At 46.1% G+C, this 23,648-nt stretch overlaps 1 protein-coding gene across 1 annotated transcript; it reads right to left on the reverse strand.

The window, feature by feature from the left end:
* Positions 1–5,758: 5,758 nt before the first annotated feature.
* On the reverse strand, positions 5,759–17,357 carry AKIRIN1 (akirin 1). Its single transcript, XM_069971707.1, has 5 exons — positions 16,989–17,357; positions 11,241–11,381; positions 10,993–11,124; positions 7,936–8,007; positions 5,759–6,666 (listed from the first exon to the last, which is right to left on the reverse strand). The coding sequence occupies exons 1-5, from the start codon at positions 17,173–17,175 to the stop codon at positions 6,656–6,658; spliced, it is 543 nt and encodes a 180-aa protein (XP_069827808.1). The 5' UTR covers positions 17,176–17,357; the 3' UTR covers positions 5,759–6,655.
* Between the last annotated feature and the right edge of the window lie 6,291 nt (positions 17,358–23,648).

The following is a 23,648-nucleotide window of genomic DNA, read 5'->3' on the forward strand; positions in this document are numbered from 1 at the left end:
AAAAAACAAAAAAAAAAATTTAAACGACAGTGACACTTTACACAGAAAGATTACCTGATGGATTATCTGCCAAAGATTTGAAGCCAAAGCCAGGAACAGACTATAAGCAGAGATCAGGTCATAAAGGAAAGCCTTTACAGATTTCTCCCCTTTTTAAATCCATACCTGGCTTTGGCTTCAAATCTTTTCTTTGTAAGACAATCTTTCTGTGCAAATGGACCCTAAGGCTATGATCACACACAGTATTTTACAACCAGGAGTGGATAGAAAACACAGAAAGGCTATGCTCACACATAATAATAATAATAATAATAATAATAATAATAATAATAATAATAATTTTTATTTATATAGCGCCAACAGATTCCGCAGCACTTTACAATTCTAGAAATTCTACAAATTTAGCGGATGGCCGTCATTTAATGTCAAATAACGACCGTTGTTTTAAAATAATGTCAATTATTTGCTATTAAATGACGGCCATGCACTCCATTTCATCAGTGTGTGAGCATAGCCCTTCTGTGTTTTCTATCCACTCCTGGTTCTGGTTGCAGATGTGACTTCCTTCATGAGCCACGCGCCGCCGACGTCAAAAGTGTCAACGGGACTGGATGGTTTGTTCTAGTGGTCACTGTATCAGCTGTATTCTGTACCCAACTAGCGGGGTTTTACATTAACATTTTATTACTTTTTCACAGTTTGAGTCTCTACACTCTGTGCGCGATTCCCAGGAGTCACAGTCATCGCCTTTCCTATAAATACTCAATGTGCATTGTGGGTAACGTAGTGACTATTCTAACCATGTCCAGTAGATGGCAGTGCTGTATTAGCAATGAGAGAATCGCCATCATCTTTTACCTATTTGTTACTCATCAATGATTTTCCTTCTATACAGAATATATTTCAATGACAAATTAGTCGAATATTCATGAGCAGCTTATATATATACTGCTCCATCCGACACGTTGGCATTATCCTTGGTGATGGAAGGCTTCCATGCAGCGGCTCGGCCATAGACACCCCTCCCCCGCGCCCCCCCAAGCAGTGTACCGTTATATGGCCCCCACTTCATGGCTGAAATGTTTTTTCCCTGTATGCTTCCATTCCCAGTATTGCAGGAGATCGAGAAGGGAAGCGGAATCCTATTACAATATCAGGCTGGAATTTAAAGGGGTACTCCACTCAAACATAACTTTTTGATATGTTGCTGCCCACGGTGAGACTAACAATTCTTTCCATACTTGTTATTATATATTCAGTCTCCTTACCCCAGTTCTGAGCTACTGAAAAAAAGTGTAAGGTTTTTCTCTCCATCTCCCCCTCCTCCCTTCCGATGTAAACAAGTCCCCGAATGGCTTTATCTGCAACTTTGTAATGCTGGGATGCAGTGCAGTGATGAACTCACTGTGGTTATGCCGGGATAAAGTTGCAGATAGGGACTTGTTTACATCAGCCGTCTCAGAAGGGAGGGGGAAGAGGGGGAGACAGAGAGAAAGACTCACACAGAACTTTTTGTGTCTTCAGCAGAAAGCAGCAGCTGAGAACTGGGGGAAGGGCAGACTATAGGGGCTTGATGTTATTATACACCTGGGGCATGGGGGCAGAAGGTAACAGCTGAATTCAGTCATTCAGAGGCGGGGCTTAAAGTGTCACTGTCGTGTTTTTTTTATTTTTATAGAAATCAATAGTACAGTTTTAAAAAAAATTTGTAATTGGGTTTATTAGGCAAATCTGCCATTATCTGCATTCAAAAAGACTTTCCCCAGGTCCCTACCTCCCTCCTCTCTCTCATCCACTGCTCATTATCAGGAAATCTCGACTCTTATACATCAGTTGGACCCTGTCTGTTCTATGGAAAGGGGAGGGAGGAGATAATTCACCTGCAGAGAACAAAGGATTACACAGCAGGACCTGTGTGAAAGACGGTATTCAGAGGTCAGTGCTGACTGTCAGAGGAGATAGCCTGGTGATGTAGCTGAATATTAACTCTTTGTTGTCCTGTTTTGGTGCCCCTCTCCTCTCCATAAGAGAACAATGAAGACAGGAGGGAGAACTTTATGATCTATTTTGCCAGCAGTTGTCGCTATTGTGTTTGGCGCTACTGTGGACGTCGTCTTATTCCATGCGACCGATTCACAAACAATCAACGATAAAAATAGGTCCAAACTCTATCAAACGACTAACGATTTCTCCTTGGTCGTTTAATCTTTGTCTGCTATTACGCTAAACGATAATCGTTCCGTGTAATAAGGCCCTAAATTATCTGCCAAAGATTTGAAGCCAAAACCAGGAATAGATTCGAAAAGAGGAGAAATCTCAGTCTTTCCTTTATGACCTGATCTGTTTATAGTCTGTTTCTGGCTTTGGCTTCAAATCTTTGGCAGATAATCTGTAGGATAATTTTTATGTGTAAATGGACCATTAGGGCCCTATTCCACAGGACGATTAATGTCCAGATTATCGTTAAATCGTTCAAATCTAAACGATAATCATTCGTTTGAATGGCAGTTAACGATTAACGAGCGAACAAGAAATCGTTGATCGCTTTATAAGACCTGGGCCTATTTTTATTGTTGCTCGTTCGCAATGAATAAGACGTCGTTCGGTCGTTCACAGTAGATACGAATGCAATAGCGAAGAAATAGCAAAGAAAAAACGATCGCAAATACGATCATAAGTAACGATTATCGTTCCATGGAAATGACTGAACGTTTTCAGGTATTTCGCAATAGCGGTCGTTTGAGATCGTCAATCGTTAACAATTATGCGAACGATAATCGTCCGGTGGAATAGGGCCCTTGGGGTGGGTTCACACATACAGGATCCGTAGCAGATTTGATGACGCAGATATCAATGTAACCAAATAACTGAACGCTGCATCAAATCTGCTGTGGATCCTGTACGTGTGAACGCACCCTTACAGAGAATCTCAGTGTTATATAGGTCACCGCCCCCTATTCATCATGGTAGCTGGAGCTTGTCCATCCATGTAGCAGAAAAGCTGAAATCTTAGTGTGACCAAGTGTCAAAGAGGAGCTGCGATCTAAACTTATTCCAGCACCATAGCCAGCAGAGCGCGCCGCACGTGCACTGACAGGCGCTTCTCACTGCTCAGCACGCATGCGACGCTCTTCCTGGCTACGGCGCTCGAATGAGTTTAGCATTTTCTGCTACATGGACAGACAAGCGACAGGCACCATGTTAACTAGGCTGCTGTGACCTATAGAACACTGTCAGCAAATTGGGTCGGGTCCGAGTGCTGACAGGTTCCCTTTATAATTATTACGCCTCTCAAGATACAAAGACTTAAAGGGGTCATCCAGCACTAACACTTTTTTTTTTCCTTTAACATCAAGCTGCCATATAAGAAAACAAACATTATATGCTTACCTCTCCGTGCCCCCCGCTGTCTGTAGCCACCGGCCTTTGTAATGGCAGCCCCCTCAGCCAATCACTGGACACGGTGCTGTCCAGTCTCAGTCAGCAATTGGCTGCGCAGGTTGTCACTCAGCTTAGAAGTAATTGCGGGTACAGACAACAGAGGAGCATGGAGAGGTAAGCATTACATTTGCTTCGTTTTTTTTATATGTCAGAAAACAACGAGGTCTCCGGGGGGTACAGAGGTCGGACCAACTGATCTCTTACTGATTTCCCATCTTGGAATATCCCTTTAAAATAAACTATACAAAGGCTGGATTCACATAGGATATTGGTCTTTTTTTTTTTTTTAATCAAAACAAGAAGTGGAACTTACACACATACAAAAAAAAAAAAAAAAAACTAACAAAAAAAAAACAAGGGAGTGGTAGAAATCTTTCTATTAAGCTACAGGCAAATATTTGGACCAAATACTGACCAAAATATGTGAAGCCTAAGGCTGTGCAAGATCAACAGGCATGATCCATTGTTGTGAAGTTGCCATTCCCTTAGGTCAGGTCTTTAGGTGCGTTTACACAGACTGATTATCTGAGATTTTTAAAGACAAAGCCAGAAACAGACTATGAACAGAGAACAGAGATTTCTCCTTTTTAAATCCATTTCTGGCCTTGGCTTCAAAAATCTGTCAGATATGGTGTGTTTACACACACAGATTAAAGGGGTCATCCAGCGCTACAAAAACATGGCCACTTTTCCCCCTACTGTTGTCTCTAAGTCAGGTGTAGTTTGCAATTAAAAGATAACTTGGCCTGGGGATCTGGCCGGGGAGGAGGTGTCTGAAAGAAAAGACGTCCACTCACCTCCCCGGTTCCAGTGGCGGGTCCAGTCCCCGGACGCTTCCTGGTGTCTGACGCGGGCCCGAGACGTGACATCCCAGGTCCGCTCAGCCACTCAGTGAAGGAGGCGGGATCTGAGCGGCCATGTTTTTGTAGCGCTGGATAACCCAAAGGCGGTTTTACATTGGCCGTCTATACTGGGCACAGACCCCACATTTCTAATGGTCAAACATCGGTGCTACCAGACACTGCACATACAAATGGACACGGATATAAAGTAGGCTGCACTGCTTTATATGGAATCATTTTATTCTTACGCTTTATCCTTTACATAAGTCTCCACTGCAAGTATTGCTTTTATTACCCTCCAGGTTCTCATTGCATAGAACCAAACTGAGCAGGGTCCTTCAGCCGCATCCAGAAGATTCGTTTTACTATTCTGCTCATTAAGGAGATTATCCAGGATTAGGGAAAAAAGTGCCACCCCTGTGCTCAGGTTGTGTGCGGTATTACAGTTCAGTTCCATTAACTTCAATGAAAAAGGACGGAAGTGGTGTTGTTTCTGGAAGAAAGTGGCCGTGGTTTTCTAAGCCTGGAAAACCCCTTTAGGCCATGTTCACACGCTGTCTATTTTTGTGCAACCACAGAACGTCCATAGTGTATACAGGGTTTATACACTATGGCCGTTGTTCTATACACTACTATGCAACTAAGCAGTGCTGTTAAACGGCTGCTGTTTAACAGCCAAATACAGTGTGTGAACATGACCTTAAAGTGACACTGTCACCGCCTTTCTGTATGTGGCCGTCTACACACAGCTGTAAACCCTAAATTCTGCAGTTTTCATACCTTACTTTATTATAGATTTTTTTGTGCTCGGTCCAGTGAAAAATGCTTTTTATCGTTGGCGGATTGTGCCACCTGGGCGGGGCTTCGCAGGCACTGCGCCAATTGGCCCCAGCCCCTCAGTGGCCATTGGAATGGGCTGCCCAAGAGAACTAGGCCACACCCCCTCTAGGTCAGCCCATTTTAATGGCCACTGTGGGGGTAGGGCCTCGACAGCGATCTGGGCGGGACCAGGTGGAGCTACAGCTGTGAAGCTCCGCCCAGGTAGCACAATCCACCAAGGATAAAAGGCATTTGTTACTGGACCCATCACCAAGAAATCTGTTATAAAGGTAGGTATGAAAACTGCAGAATTTTGGCTTTACAGTTGCGTAGGAAAGGGGGGGGGGGGGGGGGGGGGGGGGGGGGGGGGGGGGGACGATGACGACATTGTCACTTTAAGCACAGGTGGTAGTAAGCATTTCCCACGTCTGCTTTTAACCTGCCTCAAAGGCAGAAGTAACCATCAGATGTGAGAACATTTTCCGGCCATTTTCAATCACGAGAGAGAACGGATCCCTCTAAGGCGAACAAAAAGCAGAAGGTAGAAATATAAGAAATTACATCTGCAGCCCCCCAGTACAAGAAGCTATGCACAAATCCAGTGTATCCATACCACCGCTAGGCGCCCGCTCTCCTCTACCATCCAGAACTCCTCATAAGAGACTAAACCCAGGAACCTTTATTCCATATAATTCAAAATGACACTAGAGGCACAATATTATTATAGAAAGGCTGTGTGTGGAACGTCCTTCTCAGCATCTTCTCTCTAAAGAGTTGGTTAAAGTATATTATGACAGAAAACACTCAGTATATGATCATGCAAAAAACCATAAACCCTTTAAACAATGCATACATCAATCTCCTGGCGGATCTTATACTACAAACAAAAGGAGTCTGTAGCCAACAAAAATCAGCCAGTTAAATAAAAAATACATATATTTCAGAATAAACAGGTCGGGATTGGCATGGTTATGTATATAGCAATTAGGTTAATGTCACTATTCACTAATCGAAGCCACAGTAATAGTTTGTATGGTCCTTTATTTTTAGATCCTTTTTAGCCGCCACTCCCCAAGAAAAAAAAAAAGAAAAAAAATCCTGCAACTCAGTTGTAGTGCATCGAAAACATAAAAGCCATCCTCAATCTTCGGAGGTTAAAGTAAAGCAATGGTCACGCCATGAAAAAATAAAAATAAACATAGTCCTTATATAAAATGCCATATAGGGCATATGTGATCGGATAAAGATGGAAAATCCATTGGAGAAAAAAAAAATATAAAAAAAAATGTACAATCTGGCAGATTACAGTCAGTTTTATTGAGCGATGCAGTATTAAAATAAATGTTCATGTACATAAGAGAAAAGCTTAACAAAAATAAAAAAAAAAGTTATAATAAGTGAGGGCAGCCAGCAATGACGTTAAAACTGGATGACACGATGTGAAGATGACGGAAAAAAAAACAACAAAAAAACGTGGCATCTCCGAGGTGGCAAGAGTGTGGAGCAGCTGTAAGAGTCAGAACTGGTACCCAGGTAGGTGATGGAGGAGAATCTCAAGACACATCTGTAAAGAGAGAGATCGGGTCTGGTTATAGAGAAATTCTTATAGAAGATAAATTAGGATAGATTTGTACACACTAAAGCCAAGCCGACAGAACACAGCTTATAGGAGGTTATCCAGGATTAGAAAAAGCACAGCTACTTTCTTTCAAAAACAGCACCACCCCTGTCCTTAGGTTGTGTGTGGTATTACAACCCAGCTCCATTTACTTTGATGTAAATGAGCTGCAACACCAAACCCGAACTGAGGACGAGAGGTGCAGTTTCTGGAAGAAAGCGCTCATACAGTATGCAGAGATGACTTTTAGGATCAGGTATTTGTGGCTCTTATAAGCCTCGATAACCCCTTTCCAATGTAACAATGTAGATGCGACCACAGTTCACAATATCCACTGCTCAGGTATAGCATAATTTCACAGATTATACTTGTACTGTTAAAACATTCCATCACTTTAGAGAACTTTTGCCGTCCTACAGGCATGTCAATCATTTTGATCAGTAGGGGTCTGGGTGACTGATCATTTCATAGAGCTTGGAGATGCACTTGGCTGAGCGCTTCACTCCCTGGCTTGCTGCAATCTCTGTGGTGTCTCTGATGGAGGCCGTTCCTGCAGCGAGCTGGAGAGTGAAGTGCTTAGTCAGGGGCTTCACACGGTTCCAAGGAGCAGTGGGGAATCTACATACCCAGACTCCTCCTGATCAAGACTTTAGAAAAAAAAACCTCCTCTCCGTGGGTGAGGAGTTGACGGGCGCAGGTCCAAGAGTGAAGGCAGGACAAATGTACGATGAAACAGATTAAAATACTAAAAGGCGACAACGCGTTTCTAAACCAGACTGGTTTCTTTGTCAAGTGTCATAGTGCGATATATGACACTTGACAAAGAAACCAGTCCGGTTTAGAAACGCATTGTGTCGCCTTTCAAGTATTTTAATAAATCTGTTTCATCGTACATTTGTCCTGCCTTCACTCTTGGACCTGCGCCCGTCAACTCCTCACCCACGGAGAGGTGGTGTTTTTTCTGCATTGCCATAGATCCCACTGGACCTATCGGGGGAGAGGCTGCGGTCCAGTTACACGTTTATTCGAGTGTTGTGCCTCTCACTGCACAACCTCTACAGGTGAGTTTTCTTGATATACTCACACCGATTGTACCATCTGACCTGTGCTATGGAGCGCCGCTCTTTTTTGATCAAGACTTTAGACAGGTCAGATGTTATTTTTAGAGTGACTGCGCCCATTCAAGTCAACTTAGAAATGAGATGAAATACTCACAGCTGGCTGGTCTTGCTCCATACCGTCGCATAATCTGGTCATGTGTAAATTTCACAAATGATTCATATTGTTCTGGGGGGAAGTTAGAAAGAAAAAAAATGAGATGAAATGAAAATGATTTCCAACATTTCATATATGTAACTGGGGGGGGGGGGGGGGGGGAAGAGATCTGATCAATCTGAGATATAAAAGACCAATTTTAAAAAGGCACCTGCACACTCTCCAGAAGACAATCAGCCTCCTATATGCTACCTGAGAAGGGACTGCATTGGTCCAGATTTAACAAGCTACCTGTATGGTTTTCCTCACCTGCTGATCCCTTAGCACCTAGTCCCAGCTGCTCAGCACTTCCCGTCCTCCTCTGAGAACAGTCACCGGCTGCAGTAGGCAGCGCTGAGCAGTGAAGAACAAGAGCTGGGAGAGATGTGGCGGCAGGTAAGTACTTTGTGTTAGTTCTTATCAGTTATACAGACTGGGCTTGTGCGGTAAAACATGATATATGGGGGAGGTGGGTTGTCTTTCTGGGAGGCTTCACTGTATAGCCAACCTAAATACCCAGAGTTACAGCCTACTCCTTCACAGGATGGGTCGGAGTGCCACAACTGCGGGCTGCTTGGAGCAGGTTCTGGCACATGATGTGGGACTCCTCCTCTATCTGCTGATACAGGAGAGAAGTTTGCTTTGCTTTCAAAAACCAAGGTCCCTGTGATCTGATTGGGAACCCACAACCCCACCCCTATGATAGTGGAAAGCTATGGGTAATGCCACCATCTCATGAGTTTTGCATTAAGACATACTGGCTGCAATAAGAAACTTAATAAGCCCTGGTCCACACTGTGCCATGTGGCAGCAACTAGTTACACCCCATGAAAGTCTTTTACCTCTCCCCGTTAAGCCCCCCCCCCCCCCATTGTACACACCAGCTTGCTTTGTAATTGCCCATAGTGTCTGAGAAAGGAAACACTTCTGCCATCACATCTCTAATCTCAAAAACATGCAACTTTTTTATGCTTTGCACAGGCTACCCTTCTTTGACTCATCATCACTCATAATGATGCCAGGAGCTCCAAAATTGTTTAACCCCTTAACGACATAGGGCGTATATTTACACCCTGATGCCGTTAGGAACGTTCAGAGCGGGGCCGCGCTCTGAACCGTGGCGGTCCCAGGTGCCGCTTGTAGCCTGGGACCGCAGGTATTAGCTGGCACGGTCCGATCGCTGTGCCCGCTAATACAGTAATCAAATGCAGCTGTCAAAGTTGACAGCTGCATCCGATTACCGGACGCAGAGTCATCCCTGGTGTCTAGTGGGGAGATAACTCCTTCGGAATGTTATCCCGGAGGAGCGATCTCCGTAACTGAAGCCGGTCGGGGACCGCTCCAAGATGGCGCCGTCCCCGGATAGGCACTCGTTTACTTCCGGCTGCAGCAGCCTCTCTCATGGATCTCTGCAGCATATCTATGCTGCAGAGATCTCTATGAGAGATCAAAGCACTTATACTAGAAGTCCCCTAGGGGGAAATAACCCTAACCCCAGGGGGGCTTCTAGTATAAGTGTAAAAGTAAAAAAAAAATAAAATAAAATAAATGGTGTTAATAGTAAAAAGCCCCCTCCCCTAATAAAAGTCAGAATCACCCCCCTTTTCCCAGGTTATTAATAAAAGTAAACAAATAAATAAACAAACATGTTTGGTATCGCCGCGTGCGTAATCGCCTGAACTATTAATCACATTCCTGATCTCGCACGGTAAACTGCGTCAGCGCCCAAAAAAATCCCAAAAGTGCAAAATTGCGCATTTTTGGTCGCATCAAATCCAGAAAAATTGTAATAAAAAGCGATAAAAAAGTCGCATATATGCAATCAAGGTACCGATAGAAAGAACACATCATGGCGCAAAAAATGACACCTCACACAGCTCCATAGACCAAAGGATAAAAGCGCTATAAGCCTGGGAATGGAGCGATTTTAAGTGACGTATATTTGTTGACAATGGTTTGAATTTTTTATAGGCCATCAGATACAATATAAGTTATACATGTTACATATCTTTTAATCGTAACGATTTGAGGAACATATATAACAAGTCAGTTTTTCCCCAGGGCGAATGGCGTAAAAAAACATTTCCCCCAAATAAACAAAATGCGTTTTTTTTTTTAAATTTCACCACACTTCGAATTTTTTTCTGGTTTCGCAGTATACTTTATGCAAAAATTCAGCCTGACATTGCAAAGTACAATTAATGACGCAAAAAATAAGGGCTCATGTGGGTTTCTAGGTGGAAAAATGCAAGTGCTATGGCCTTTTAAGCACAAGGAGGAAAAAACGAAAACGCAAAAATCAAAATTGGCTCGGTCCTTAAGGGGTTAAAGAGGATGTACCATCAGGTATTCTGTTTAGTACAGACTGCCTGACTGCCAAGCAACCACCAAGAAAATATTTTGGCACGTCAGTAACATGCTTTCAGCCGTCGGGGTCAGGCACAGGCAGAGTCATGACACAAAAGTGCCTTAAAAGGGGAACTATGAGCAGGTTTAGACTAATCTAACCTGCTGACAACCTCTATTGCACAAAGGGTGCTGCAGATGAAGCCATGTCTCTTACCTTCCTTCTCAGTGCTGTTCCCGTGCAGTTAGTCATTTGCTTCTCGTTCTGGTTAGCCTGTTAGAAGCACTGCGCCGCCCCCCTGGCGACAGTCCAGCCTGCCTGCTTTACTGATAATCATTAGAAGGGGCTGGCTGGGGCAGAATAGCCATATGGGGGCAGGCATGCTCCTAATGGTCTAACCCGACCAAAGGAGTAAAAGACTAACTGCACGGGAACAGCACAGAGGATAAAAATGTAAGAGACCTAGCTTCCTACTTGGAGTCTCCTGCACAATACGGACATATCAGCAGGTTAGATTCATCTGTGTACGGTCATCTAAAAGAGGAACTAACAGCAGCCAAAGACACCGATTTCTACCATCCAAGTGTTGTGTAAATAAGGACAGTTCTGTATATTCCACTGTTACAGATGGCACAGGTAAGCGATCCCTACACAGTAGTTACAGGACTGACCTTCTAGCTTTGTGTTGAGAATTTGCTCATATTCTTCCCTTATCTTTTCTTCATGGTCCTTCAGAAGTCGTTCGCATAGAATTCCTACTTGTCGTAAGCTAAAAGTCGGCTGGTCTTTCTTCACCATTGACCCTCCAGGGAAACGGATAAAAAGGAATTATTTACCAATGCATGTCCAATAACTAAAAATCAGCAGATCAATACTGGCAGCGGACATAACACAGTGAAGGGCAATGTAACGTCCTTACCTGGAGACGATGGGGCTGTAAGAGATGAACTGGTCTGAACCTCACTACACTGGCCAGCTTCACTTTGGGAGAACGCTCCTTCTAGTTGCCTTCGTCTATGGTAACGTGTATACTCCTGTCTCAGGTTCTGAAAAATTTGTTCTGTGGGGGAAAAAAAAAAAAAATGCAGATTGATATATCCATCAACACAAAATACACATCACTACTCTAATTTTACAGGGAAGGGCCCCACCGCTTTAGACTCGCACACTATCATTACTGCCTGCCCCAACACAGCAATACATCAAATTACATAGATAATGCTCTGCAAGCCAGCATCAGCATATCCGAAGATATGGGGGGGGGGTAGCAGCCAAGGGAGCCATTTTCCTCACATAAGAAAATAGTTTAGTGTCTGAACAGTAGGGCCCCCCCTGCTGCGGCCTCCTCCAATCACACAGACAGGGATCCCATTTTCCCCCCAATGGAAAACAGCTGGAAACGTGCACTGCCTATCCATTCCACAACATGACCTGCCAGGGACAGCCACGTACAGCAGAAGTGCGCATATCCATCACACGCTCACTGCTCATACATTTACAACGTACCTTCTCACACACATGTTTAGCCATGGTTCGGAGCACGCATCCATTTTTACTCATCACTAGAGATGAGCGAACCTAGAGCATGCTGGAGTCCATCCGAACCCGAACGATCGGCATTTGATTAGCTGGGGCTGCTGAACTTGGATAAAGCTCTAAGGTTGTCTGGAGAACATGGATACAGCCAATGACTATATCCATGTTTTCCACATAGCCTTAGGGCTTTATCCAACTTCAGCAGCCACCGCTAATCAAATGCCGAACGATCGGGTTCGGATGGACTCCAGCTGCTCCAGGTTCTCTCATCTCTACCGATAACACCTTTATGTAGAAATCACAAGGCTATGGGTTCCAAGAGGCCAGGAAGCAAAGCTCATAAATATGGAAAAACAAATGCAAAAAAAAGAAAAAAAAAAATGTTACTGACACCACCAGGAACATCAACCCTACTGCACACTGCATAAAAGTATACAATAGGGGTGATATTCCTGGAGGTGTCAGCAATATGGAAAATGATTTAGATATATTCTATATTAAGGATATAAAATCTGGGTCTGCTATCTAGGAGCAGCAATGGCCACTGGGCATAGCTTTAGTCCGTGTTCTGATGACAGGAAGGGCTGCCAAGTAGGGCTGCCAAGTAATGTCTCCAGCCAAGGAAACCACCTAAGCAAGGTATCCATCCACAGACAGCTGTTTCGGGGCATTTGTCCCTCATCAGTGTGGAGTAGGATTCTGGCTAGTGGGAGCAATGACTAGTAAGTGCATGCAAAAGGACGCTGGTTGACCTCAGGGAGATCAACCAAAACACCGCAGAGACACCATCACCTGTCTCAACATCAGTGTATTCTAGAACATTGCCCCCTGGGAAATATGCAAACGAACACTGCAGGGACACCATTTGACACATTTTATTTCCCAGGTGGCAATGTTTTAGAATACACTGACGTTGAGACAGGTGACTGTGTCTCTGCAGTGTTTTGGTTGATCTCCCTGAGGTCAACCAGCATCCTATTAATCCAAGATCTGTCCTGGGTTCCGTTTGGCAGCTGATGCAGTTATCATCCTAAAAAAAAAAAAAACTTTTAGGCTGCCTTCACACACACCGGATCCACGGCGAATTTCCGGCTTGCTTTGGGGGTTCTCGGCTGGACGTCCCACTCAGCTAATCAGTGGCTGTGGTGAAGCAGCGCACTGATTGGCTGAGCGGGACAAGCAGATGCCAGGAACCCTGGCAAGCTGGAGCAGGGAGCAGGTGATTATGCTCCGGCCGCCGGGGGGTTCACTTACATACTCGCAGCAGGATGTCAATCCCGCTGCAAGTATATATTCTCGTAGGGATGAACTGACACTGGATCCGCAGCTGATTTTGCACCTTTAAACTTACAGTCCTGTGTCAGATTGGTGTGGCCTAGAGTGAGTATGCCCTAGGATTGCAACACCCCTCCGTCCCTCAACACTAGGAACGCCCCTGGCAGAATTTCTCCTATTCCTTACCTGTCTGAACACTGCACAGGTGCCATAACGATCCAGCTCATGTGCAGTGTTCACACAGGTGATGAATAGTAGAAATTGTTGTAGGAGCGTTCCTAATGATGAAGAGGGAGGGGAGGATGGACGGAGGGGTGTCACAATCCTAGGAAATACACACTCTAGGCCATGCCTCTTGCTATGCCAGGCCGAAGTCATACACGGACACAAACAAGAAAGCTAGCGGGAAGATTCTGTCGCTCTATAGTCAGACCACATGCAGAGCTTCTTTTAGGATGCGTTCACACGTACAGGATCTGCAGCAGATTTGATGCTGTGTTCAGTTATTAACATCAAATCTGCTGCGGATCCGCGCCATAAAATCTGCTGCAATACGGTACATGTGACGCTACCCTAAAGAGGTTCAAGGGGTAGTTCGCAAAAATAAAATCTTTCAACTAGTCCCAGCAAGTACCAGAGATTCATATTTTACTTACATTTAAAAAAGTCAAGTCTTCCAATACTTATCAGCTGCTGTATGTCCTGCAGGAAGTGGTGTATTCTCTCCGGTCTGACACACTGCTCTCTGCTGCCACCTCTGTCCATGTCAGGAACTGTCCAGAGCAGCAGCAAATCCCTATAGAAATCTCCTCCCTCTCTCTAGACTGGAAAGAATACACCACTTCCTGCAGGACATACAGCAGCTGATAAGTACTGGAAGACTGGAGATTTTTTTTTAAAAGAAGTAAATTACAATTCTCTGGTACCAGCAGATTTTAAATTTTTCATTTTTTGTTAACCACCCCTCTAGGGGACTCTCAACTCCACTCACCCACCGGGCTCGTCACAACCCGTTTGATTGACTACCCGCTCAGCCAATCAGTGACAGGGGCGGGACACCACTGCAGTCACTGATTGGCTGAGCGGCATTTTCCCCCTCGTCATGACATAAGGACTCAGGGGGGAAATTGCCTTCCTGGCGGGGGGTCCTGGAGCAGGAGCAGCAGCGCGGGCGCGTGGAGAGGTAAGCTAGTGTTCTGTAATAACTTCATCCCTGCCAGCAGCCAAGAGATAAAAATGTCCAGACTTCTCCTTTAGGGTTGGTTCACACGTACTGACTCGCAGCGGAAATCTTGCTGTGAGTTTAGCAGGGAGATCCTGGCAGGCCCCTGGGCCTACATACTCACAGCAGTCTGAAACCCCTTCACAGCAGTCTTTAACCCCTTGGGCTCCCCCACTGTCTGTGTATACATTACCTCTCCTTGCTGCATGGGGTCCCGGTGTCCTGCTCTCCCGCCAGGCCAATGAGTGGCTGAGGCTGGGCAACACACTGATGAGCGGCAGAGCAGGACGCCGGGACCCCGTGCAGCAAGGAGAGGTAATGTATACACAGACAGTGGGGGAGCCCAAGGGGTTAAGGGGACGGCTGCATTACATACTCGCAGCGAGTATGTAGTCCCAGGGGCCTGCCAGGACCCTAAGGACCCTATTCCACCGGACGATTATCGTTCACATAATCGTTAACAATAAACAATCCAAACTACCGCTATTACGAAAGACCTGAAAACGTTCTCCCATTTACATGGAAAGATAATAGTCACTTATGATCGTTCTTGTGTCCGTCACTACTGCAAACGACTTCTTATTCAATGCGAACGATTTGCAAACGAGCAACAATAAAAATAGGTCTTTGGGTCGTTAACTGCTATTCAAACAAACGATTATCGTTTAGATTCAAACGATTTAACAATAATCTGAACGATAATCGTCTGGTGGAATAGGGCCCTAACTCGTAGCAGATCTCACTACAAAATTTCCGCTGTGAGTTGGCACATGTGAACCCGCCCTTAAAGATATATACCTTGGGCTGCAGGTACCAAAGCAGCATACTCACCCAGCCCTCTCCCCCCTACTGAGGTCTGGAAGACATGGCTATAGCCTATGGCGGCATACAAGTTTTCCTGTCAGCCCGAGTGGCATCCAACGTTGTGAGTGATCCGCTCAGTGCTGCCCCCTCTCCCATAACTATCGCTGCTTTCCTGACAGCAGGGTCAGCTATGGGGAGGGAGAGGAGGTAATTCAGGCCGCAGCAGATCAGGGCTGGAGAGTAGAAGCATTAGGGCACAGTCACATGACCAAAACCTTCCCCGACATCTCCCGCTGAGCGGTTTTCTCTGGTTTCCATCTGTATTATAAAACGCTCGGCCATGACCGCACACCTCTCCGCTTTCCAAACCATAAAGTCGCCCCAAAATCTGCACGTCTATCGGCCGTCATCTCCGCTCAGATTTTAGGCCTGATTTTTTGTCTCGCTGTGTGCACACACAATGACGGCCATAAAGGCCGCTGCATCCCTGCAGGAGGCCGTCACAGCGACAGGAACGTGTAAGATCGGTCAGGAACAATAACACTGAGCTTCACGTCACAGCGGGCGGCCAGGAAGGATCCGGAACATTCACCCCGACACATCTCCATCACACTCCACAGCAACCTCTTTAGCCTCACTTAGGGCCCTATTCCACGGGACGATTATCGTTTGGATAATCGTTAACGATTAACGATCTCAAACGACCGCTATTGCGAAAGACCTGAAAACGTTCACTCATTTCCATGGAACGATAATCGTTACTTATGATCGTAATTGCGATCGTTTCTCTTCGCTATTTATTCGCTATTGCGTTCGTATCTATTGAGAACGACCGAACGATGTCTTATTCAATGCGAACGATTTGCGAACGAGCAACGATAAAAATAGGTCCAGGTCTTATTAAACGATCAACGATTTCTCGTTCGGTCGTTAATCGTTAACTGCATTTCAACCGAACGATTATCGTTCAGATTCGAACGATTTAACGATAATCTGAACGATAATCGTCCCGTGGAATAGGGCCCTTAAAGTGACAGTACCCCCAGGCCCAGGCGGAAGCACTGGAGGCGGCCGACCCCCCCTTAGTGGGAGGAAACCCCCGCCCCTCTATGATAGGGTTCCATTGATTCTAATAGAGTCACGTCATAGAGGGGCGGGGGGTTTCTTCCCACTGGGGGTAGATCAGCCGCCTCCAGTGCTTCAGCCTGGGACTGGGGGTACAGTCACTTTAAAGGGGTAGTTCATAATTTAATTTTTTTTATTATTATTTCAAATGAACTGATGTCAGAGATTTGTAATTTACATCTATTTAAAAATCTCCAGTCCTCAGTACTTACCAGCTGCTGTATGTCCTGCAGGAAGTGGTGTATGACAGTGTCCAGAGCAGCAGCAAATCCCAATAGAAAACCTCTCCTGCTCTGGACAGTTCCTGACATGGACAGAGGTGGCAGCAGAGAGCACTGTGTCAGACTGGAGAGAATACACCACTTCCTGCAGGACATACAGCAGCTGGTAAGTACTGGAAGACAGATTTTATTTATTTTTTAATAGAATTAAATTACAAGTCTCTGACATCAGTTGATTTGAAAGACAGAAATTCGGGGTGAACATCCCCTTTAAGCCGATACAATCGTCTGAGAAGCATCTGCCCCCCCTCCCCGGGGCACATGGCTCAGGATTTGCCCCCCGGTGGGGCAGTAATCCCATACACAGCGGTGACCCCACTATAAGGCCCCATTCACATGACAGGAATCGCCTCACGTCTCTGAGGGAGAAGCGGCTCCGCAGACAATGGCGCCCGACACACAGACAATGCCGGACACTACGTACCGGGGGTGAGCGGGGGCGGCGGGGACGGCTGGCCGGGCTGACCCTCCTGCTGCCTCAGGCCGCATCTCTGAGGGGACGGGGTGGCCGGAGATCCGGGGAGCGGAGCGCAGCGGCGGCGCTTAGGAGACTGCGGGCTCAGCAAGGCCTCAAACTCCATTGAGCGTTTTAACGTCGCTCCGCAGGCCATGGTCGCCCTGGGATATCCGACTAGTATGAGGAAAAGCTGCCGAGTCCGGTGTGTGGCGGGAGGGAGGGAGGAGCGGGTAGACACGGCGCGGCCCGGCTGCTTCCTCTCCGACAACTTAACACCACAGCAATGGCGACTCCTCCCGGCAACCGGCCAACCGCCGCGATTGTGACGTCACGTGAAGGAGCGCACCACTTCGCCTAGGAGAAGGGTGGCGCGCGGAATTTACCATCTCGTGAGGAGGGGGGGGATTGTTGTTGCGGACGATACTAAATCTCTTCGCTCTCCGGCTGGGGGCGCTGTGTGGGGAGACTGGTGCTGGCCTCGGGGTCGTTAGCCCCCCCCCCCCCTATTTTGATAGGGAATGGCACGCTCCGATACAAATGTTAATGCTTCAGAGGCAGAGGTCAGAAGCTGGGGCGGCTTCTCACAGGGAGGACGGGGGGCGCGCTGTGTGGAGACTGCGGCGGTCAGGCTTATGGTCACACTGACTGAAATCGCGGGAAAACCGCACATAAAACGCCATTGCGGTTTTTTGTTTTTTTTTTAAATCACGTGCCGCATTGGTGTTTTTTTTTTTTTTTTTTTTAGGCATTTTTGTGGAGGTCAGAAAAATGCTACAAAAAAAAAAAAAACCCCACGGTGTAAGGGCAGCGCACCTGATTCCACCTGATTATGTGTGGACCCTGCTGTCACTAAAGAGACTCTGGTGTTCGGATGAAAAAAAAAAAAAAAAACATACAAAAGATGAAAACTTTATTACTTACTCTTGTATTGTTACGTTATTTCTGCTGTTAGGCCCCCTTCACACGTCCGGAAAAACCATCCGGATTTCCGGACCCATAGACTTTAATTGGTCACGGACACCTGGATTTTTCCGGAAGGGTGTCTGTTCCGGAAAAAATAGGACATGTCCTATTTTTGTCCAGAATTCCAGCCCGGACGCCCCCATAGAAGTCTATGGGAGCGCTGGAATCACGGGCACTTTCCTGATGTACATCAGGAAAGTGCCCGTGATTCCGGATGATTGAGAGCCCGCCAGCACCCCCGCTGCCCGAACGCCGCGCCGCCACCACCCCAAGGGATCGGACAGGACATCAGCTTCTCTGCCCCTGCACCCGGACATCAGCTGCCACCGCCGTCCGGTAACCCCGCCGCATTGCATCACCCCGCCACCGCCCGATAACCACGCCGCATTGCATCACCCCGCCGCCACCCCCGACCTCTGTGGCCCCCGGTACCCTGTCCCCCTGTTCTTCCGCCGCCGACAGGTGAGATACACAGCCTTCTCCACCCCTCCCCCCAATACTAAAACTCCCACCATGTCCCGCTAACAGGCCATGATGGGAGTTGTAGTTCTGCTGCCTGTGACCATCCAGGTTGCAGAACTACTACTCTCATTATGCTCTGTTGGCAGGCCATGATGGGAGTTGTACTTCGGCAATGTGGGTGCCTGTCTTTTTTTTTTCTCATCAGGAAATCCTGATACTTTCCTGATGCCATTTGAAGTCTCCTGATCAGGATTTCCTGACCGTAAAAACGGACACGGACGTGTGAACGGGGCCTTATTGTATAGTTGTGAAGCTCCGTCCCCTCGCTTCCCCTGTCCATCACTTTATCATGCACTGTGCTCATGAGGAGGCGGAGTTATGTAACGGTCACTTGACGCCTGTTTATTGTTCTGTTTACAGCGATGCGCGGCCTCATCTCTAGCGCTGGAACCTGCAGCTATTCTGGAGTTCTTACTACTACGGGTATGTTCACACTGAGTAAATATGGCGGAATTCCATGGCCGATCTCACATATCAACATATGTAACATTAGCAAAACCGCACAGTGAAGGACATAACTGGGGGGACGGACATTTCCACAGATGGCGATACCACATATATTTATTGTCTATGCGCCGGGAGCGCTGGGTATCCGCACCTGATCGGACATTGATTGCTTATCCTGTCAATAGTAAGTAATAAGGGTACCTTAAAGGGGTTCTCCAGCGCTACAAAACACGGCCACTTTCCCCTCTCTTGTCTCCAGGTCAGGTGCGGTTTGCAATTAAGCTCCATTTACTTCAATGGAACGGAGTTTCAAACCGCACCCAATGTGGAGACAAGAGAGGGGGAAAGTGGCCATGTTTATGTAGCGCTGGAGAACCCCTTTAATGACATATGAAGTGAATGTACGTCATGGCACCGTTAAGGGGGGTACTGGGGGGCTCGGGACTTGAGGATGAAATAAAAATGAATATTGGCTCTAAATTAGCTAATTTTTGGTCACCTCACATTCCAGGAAAATTAGATCAGCTCAGAAGTCACTTCTATGCAAACACAGGTACGATTATAAATCACAGCACAAAAAAGGAGCCAGACTGAGAGATACAAAAAAATTAACCCTTAAGGGTACGTTCACACGGGACAATCTCCAAAGCAATCGGCTGTTGCGCACGGAGCGGCTCGGATGCTGCAGACACTTCACAGCGGCATCTACACAGTTACACCGGCTATTTGACTGTGTAGATGCCGCTGTCATGTGTCAGCAGCATCTGAGCCGCTCCGTGCGCAGCAGCCGATTGCTTTGGAGATTGTCCCGTAGTGAGGAGGCTGCGGCCTGTGCGCGGGGGACGGGAGTCACAGCGGGGAGCGACGGGCAGCATAGAGCAGGAGGTGAAGGTTCTGCTCCACTACAACTATTACTATCCCCAATGTACTATACTAGTGAGGGTCAGCACTAGTATAGTATGTTGGGGGTAGTAGTTGTATAGCCGTGTGTCAGCACTAGTATAGTATGTTGGGGGTAGTAGTTGTATAGCCAGGTCAGCACTAGTATAGTATGTTGGGGGTAGTAGTTGTATAGCCGTGTGTCAGCACTAGTATAGTATGTTGGGGGTAGTAGTTGTATAGCCGTGTGTCAGCACTAGTATAGTATGTTGGGGGTAGTAGTTGTATAGCCGTGTGTCAGCACTAGTATAGTATGTTGGGGGTAGTAGTTGTATAGCTGTGTGTCAGCACTAGTATAGTATGTTGGGGGTAGTAGTTGTATAGCCGTGTGTCAGCACTAGTATAGTATGTTGGGGGTAGTAGTTGTATAGCCGTGTGTCAGCACTAGTATAGTATGTTGGGGGTAGTAGTTGTATAGCCGTGTGTCAGCACTAGTATAGTATGTTGGGGGTAGTAGTTGTATAGCCGTGTGTCAGCACTAGTATAGTATGTTGGGGGTAGTAGTTGTATAGCCGTGTGTCAGCACTAGTATAGTATGTTGGGGGTAGTAGTTGTATAGCTGTGTGTCAGCCATACAACTACTGTCCCCAATATACAATACTAATGTTATGTGTCAGCCATACTACTACTACTACCCCTAACCTACTATACTGTGCATCTGCCATACTACTACTAACCCCAACATACTATACTGTGTGTCAGCCATACTACTACTCAGGGGGGTTGCTAGGATTCATGGGGCCCCATAGCAAAAAACTGTATGCGGCCCCCCCTACACACTAATATAGTGTGTAGCGGGGGCCACATACAGTTTTTTGCTATGGGGCCCCATGAATCCTATATATATATATGTATGATGTGGCAAAAAAAAAAAAATCTCTTGTGGCCAGAGGCAGAATCCTGCGTGCAGCCACAACAGTGACTGGCAGAGGAGAAAGCCAATGTCTGCTTGTTCTGTCCATCCACTGTATATAACTATAACAGCTGTTAGGAGCCTCATGGTTATATACATAGGTTCAGGAGCAGACTATCTTTTGCTTAACCCTTTTTTTACTGCAGTGTGTAAGTGACCCAGTGTTCTCTTACATGCTGCAACACAAACAAAGGGTTAATACAGAAGATAATTAGTTCTCTCCACTACTCCTGCACTGATAACCTCTGACCTCTGAGCTCTTGCAGAGGTCAGGGGTTATCAGAGCAGTGAGGCAGAGAGCTAATTGTTAACCCTTTTTTGTGTTGCAACATGTAAGAGAACACTAGGTCACTTACACACTGCAGTACATAAGGGGTTAAGCAAAAGGACACAGGAGGCTCTTATCTTCCCTGCCTCTATGGTAGCTACGCCACTGCTACTGCTACCCCCAACATACTATACAGTGTGTCAGCCATACTACTACTAACACCAACTACTATAATAAAAACAGAAAAATGGGAAAATATTGGCAGCATCACATGCGTAACTGCACATTTAAGTTATCACCTTCCCAATCTCGCACAGTATACAGTGTTTGCACCAAAAAAGTCATATATACAAACATGGTGCAAATCAGTGCGCACAAAAAGACTCTCAGACAGCCCTACAGGCTGAAAGAATACAGCAATTTTAAGCACGTTTTTAAAAAAAATAACTTTTGTAACATTTGTACAGTGTAAGTTGTAAATTAAAGTGAAAATATATTGTACCATTGTAATAGTACCGACCTGGGGGCATTATATTGAATTATTATTGGGGGGGGGGGGGGTTATATGCTAAGTACCGAAATGGTATTGAGTATCAAACTCAAAAATTGTTGTATCGTGACATCCCTAAACTGTTAAGGGAGTTCTCCGATTAAAACTTACTCGTCACCTATGCAGTGCTGTACTCTGCTCTCTCTCTCTTTTTCAGCATACCCCTGGGCTGAATCTTCATCTCTGCTCTAGGCCCCACCTCATTGACACTACACTGTGCCACCAAATACATTGTTTTTAGCCTGAATACTGGCCCCAGGAGAGAAGCAGACCCTGAGATAGGACACACCTATAGACAAAATGGCTCCGGCGGTTAGGAGGGGGGGGGGGGGGGTCAGGAGGTTATGATTCACTTTAAATCATAACCTCCTGACAGGCTTAAAGGGAAGCCTGGCTGACTGCTGCCCGCTGTACTGTACAGGAGCAGGAAATCTGGAGGTAAATCCCAGCTCCTGTACGTACATTTGGTAGCGTACTACGTAATGTATGTATAGTAGCAGGGGCTCCCTGCTCCTGTACAGAAGAGCGCCGCACATTTCACAACACACGATGATGTATTCTCGCAAGAAGCAGCAGTCATGACAGGAGGGAGAAGAGTCCCGTCCAGTGTTGGAACGGAAGACAGGTGTTTTTTTTGTTTTTTTTTCTTGGATTTGGTACAGACTAGGGGCACTACTTTGGTGACAGAGGGGTTAAAGCGTAACTCATTTCAGGGTCATTTTTCTGAAAACATTAAATATCAACAGTACAAGCGATTTTAAGAAACTCTAATAGGTTTTATGAACTAAAAGAGTTTCCTTCTGGACTGAAAAAACAATCTCCCAGTCTCCCCCCTCACTGCAGATGAAGCAGGATTTCTGTCTCCATTATGTGGCTATGGAGAGGGGAGGGGCTGTTAGGAGTGAGTGAGCACGGAGCAGTCCTGCACAGCACAACACCCTGCAATCTTCTCTCAGTAAGTTAAAAGATAAGCACTGACCTTTCTGACACCTGAATTTAGTGTTTTAGGTGCCCACAGAGAGTCTCCAAACAGCTGACCTTCATGTCACCTCTTCCTGCTCCCTCATCTCCCTCCGCCCCTCCCCCCTCCATAAGGATACAATGGAGAGAGCAGAACCCGTCTTCACTGGCTTCTCTGTAATGAAGATGTGTTTGCCTGATAATGCACAGATAAGAAGTCAGGGGGGGGAGGCTGGGAGATTGCTTCTTGAGTACAGAAGGAGGCTTTTGTGGCTGATGAAACCTATTACAGAGTTTCTTAAAATCGCTTATACTACTGATTTCTGCAATAAAAAAAAAAACATGACAGTTACGCTTTAATCACAATGGAGGGGGAGAAGGCCTGGAGAGGAACAGCAGCTGCATTTAAAGTGACACCGTCACACCCTTTGTGCATTCTGACATCTCTACACAGATGTAAAGGGTAAATTTAGCGGTTTTAATACCTTATTTTATATCATACGTCATGGTGCTTGTTCAAGTAAAAAGTCATCTTTTATCAACTGCAGATTGTGTTAAGTGGGCGGGGCCTCGCAGCATTAGTGTCACTTAGCCCCGCCCACAATGCCAATATTGGCCCCCTTGAGGCCCATTGGTAGGCCGACAGAGGGGGTGTGGCCTAGACCTTTAGGACAGCCTGTTCCAATGGCAACTGTGGGGTTGTGGGCGGGGCTAAGTGGCGCTAATCCTGTGATACTCCGTCCACTTAACACAATCTGCAGTTGATAAAAGATGACTTTTTACTTGAACAAGCACCATGACGTATGATATCAAATAAGGTATGAAAACCGCTAAATTTACCCTTTACATCTGTGTAGAGAGGTCAGAATGCACAAAGGGGGTGACTGTGTCACTTTAACAACAAACTGGAAACAGATAGGTGTTTGGGTTTTTATATTTGCCCCAGACACCATTACAGTATGGGGGCACATAGGAGGCAGTATTATAGCATGTTAGCACTTTAACAGTATAGGGGCATTGTTACAGCATGTAGGCACAGAAGTTACTATAATTGTATAGCACACA

The sequence above is a fragment of the Dendropsophus ebraccatus genome, chromosome 5 (assembly GCF_027789765.1).
Source record: "Dendropsophus ebraccatus isolate aDenEbr1 chromosome 5, aDenEbr1.pat, whole genome shotgun sequence".
NCBI classification, from domain to species: domain Eukaryota; kingdom Metazoa; phylum Chordata; class Amphibia; order Anura; family Hylidae; genus Dendropsophus; species Dendropsophus ebraccatus.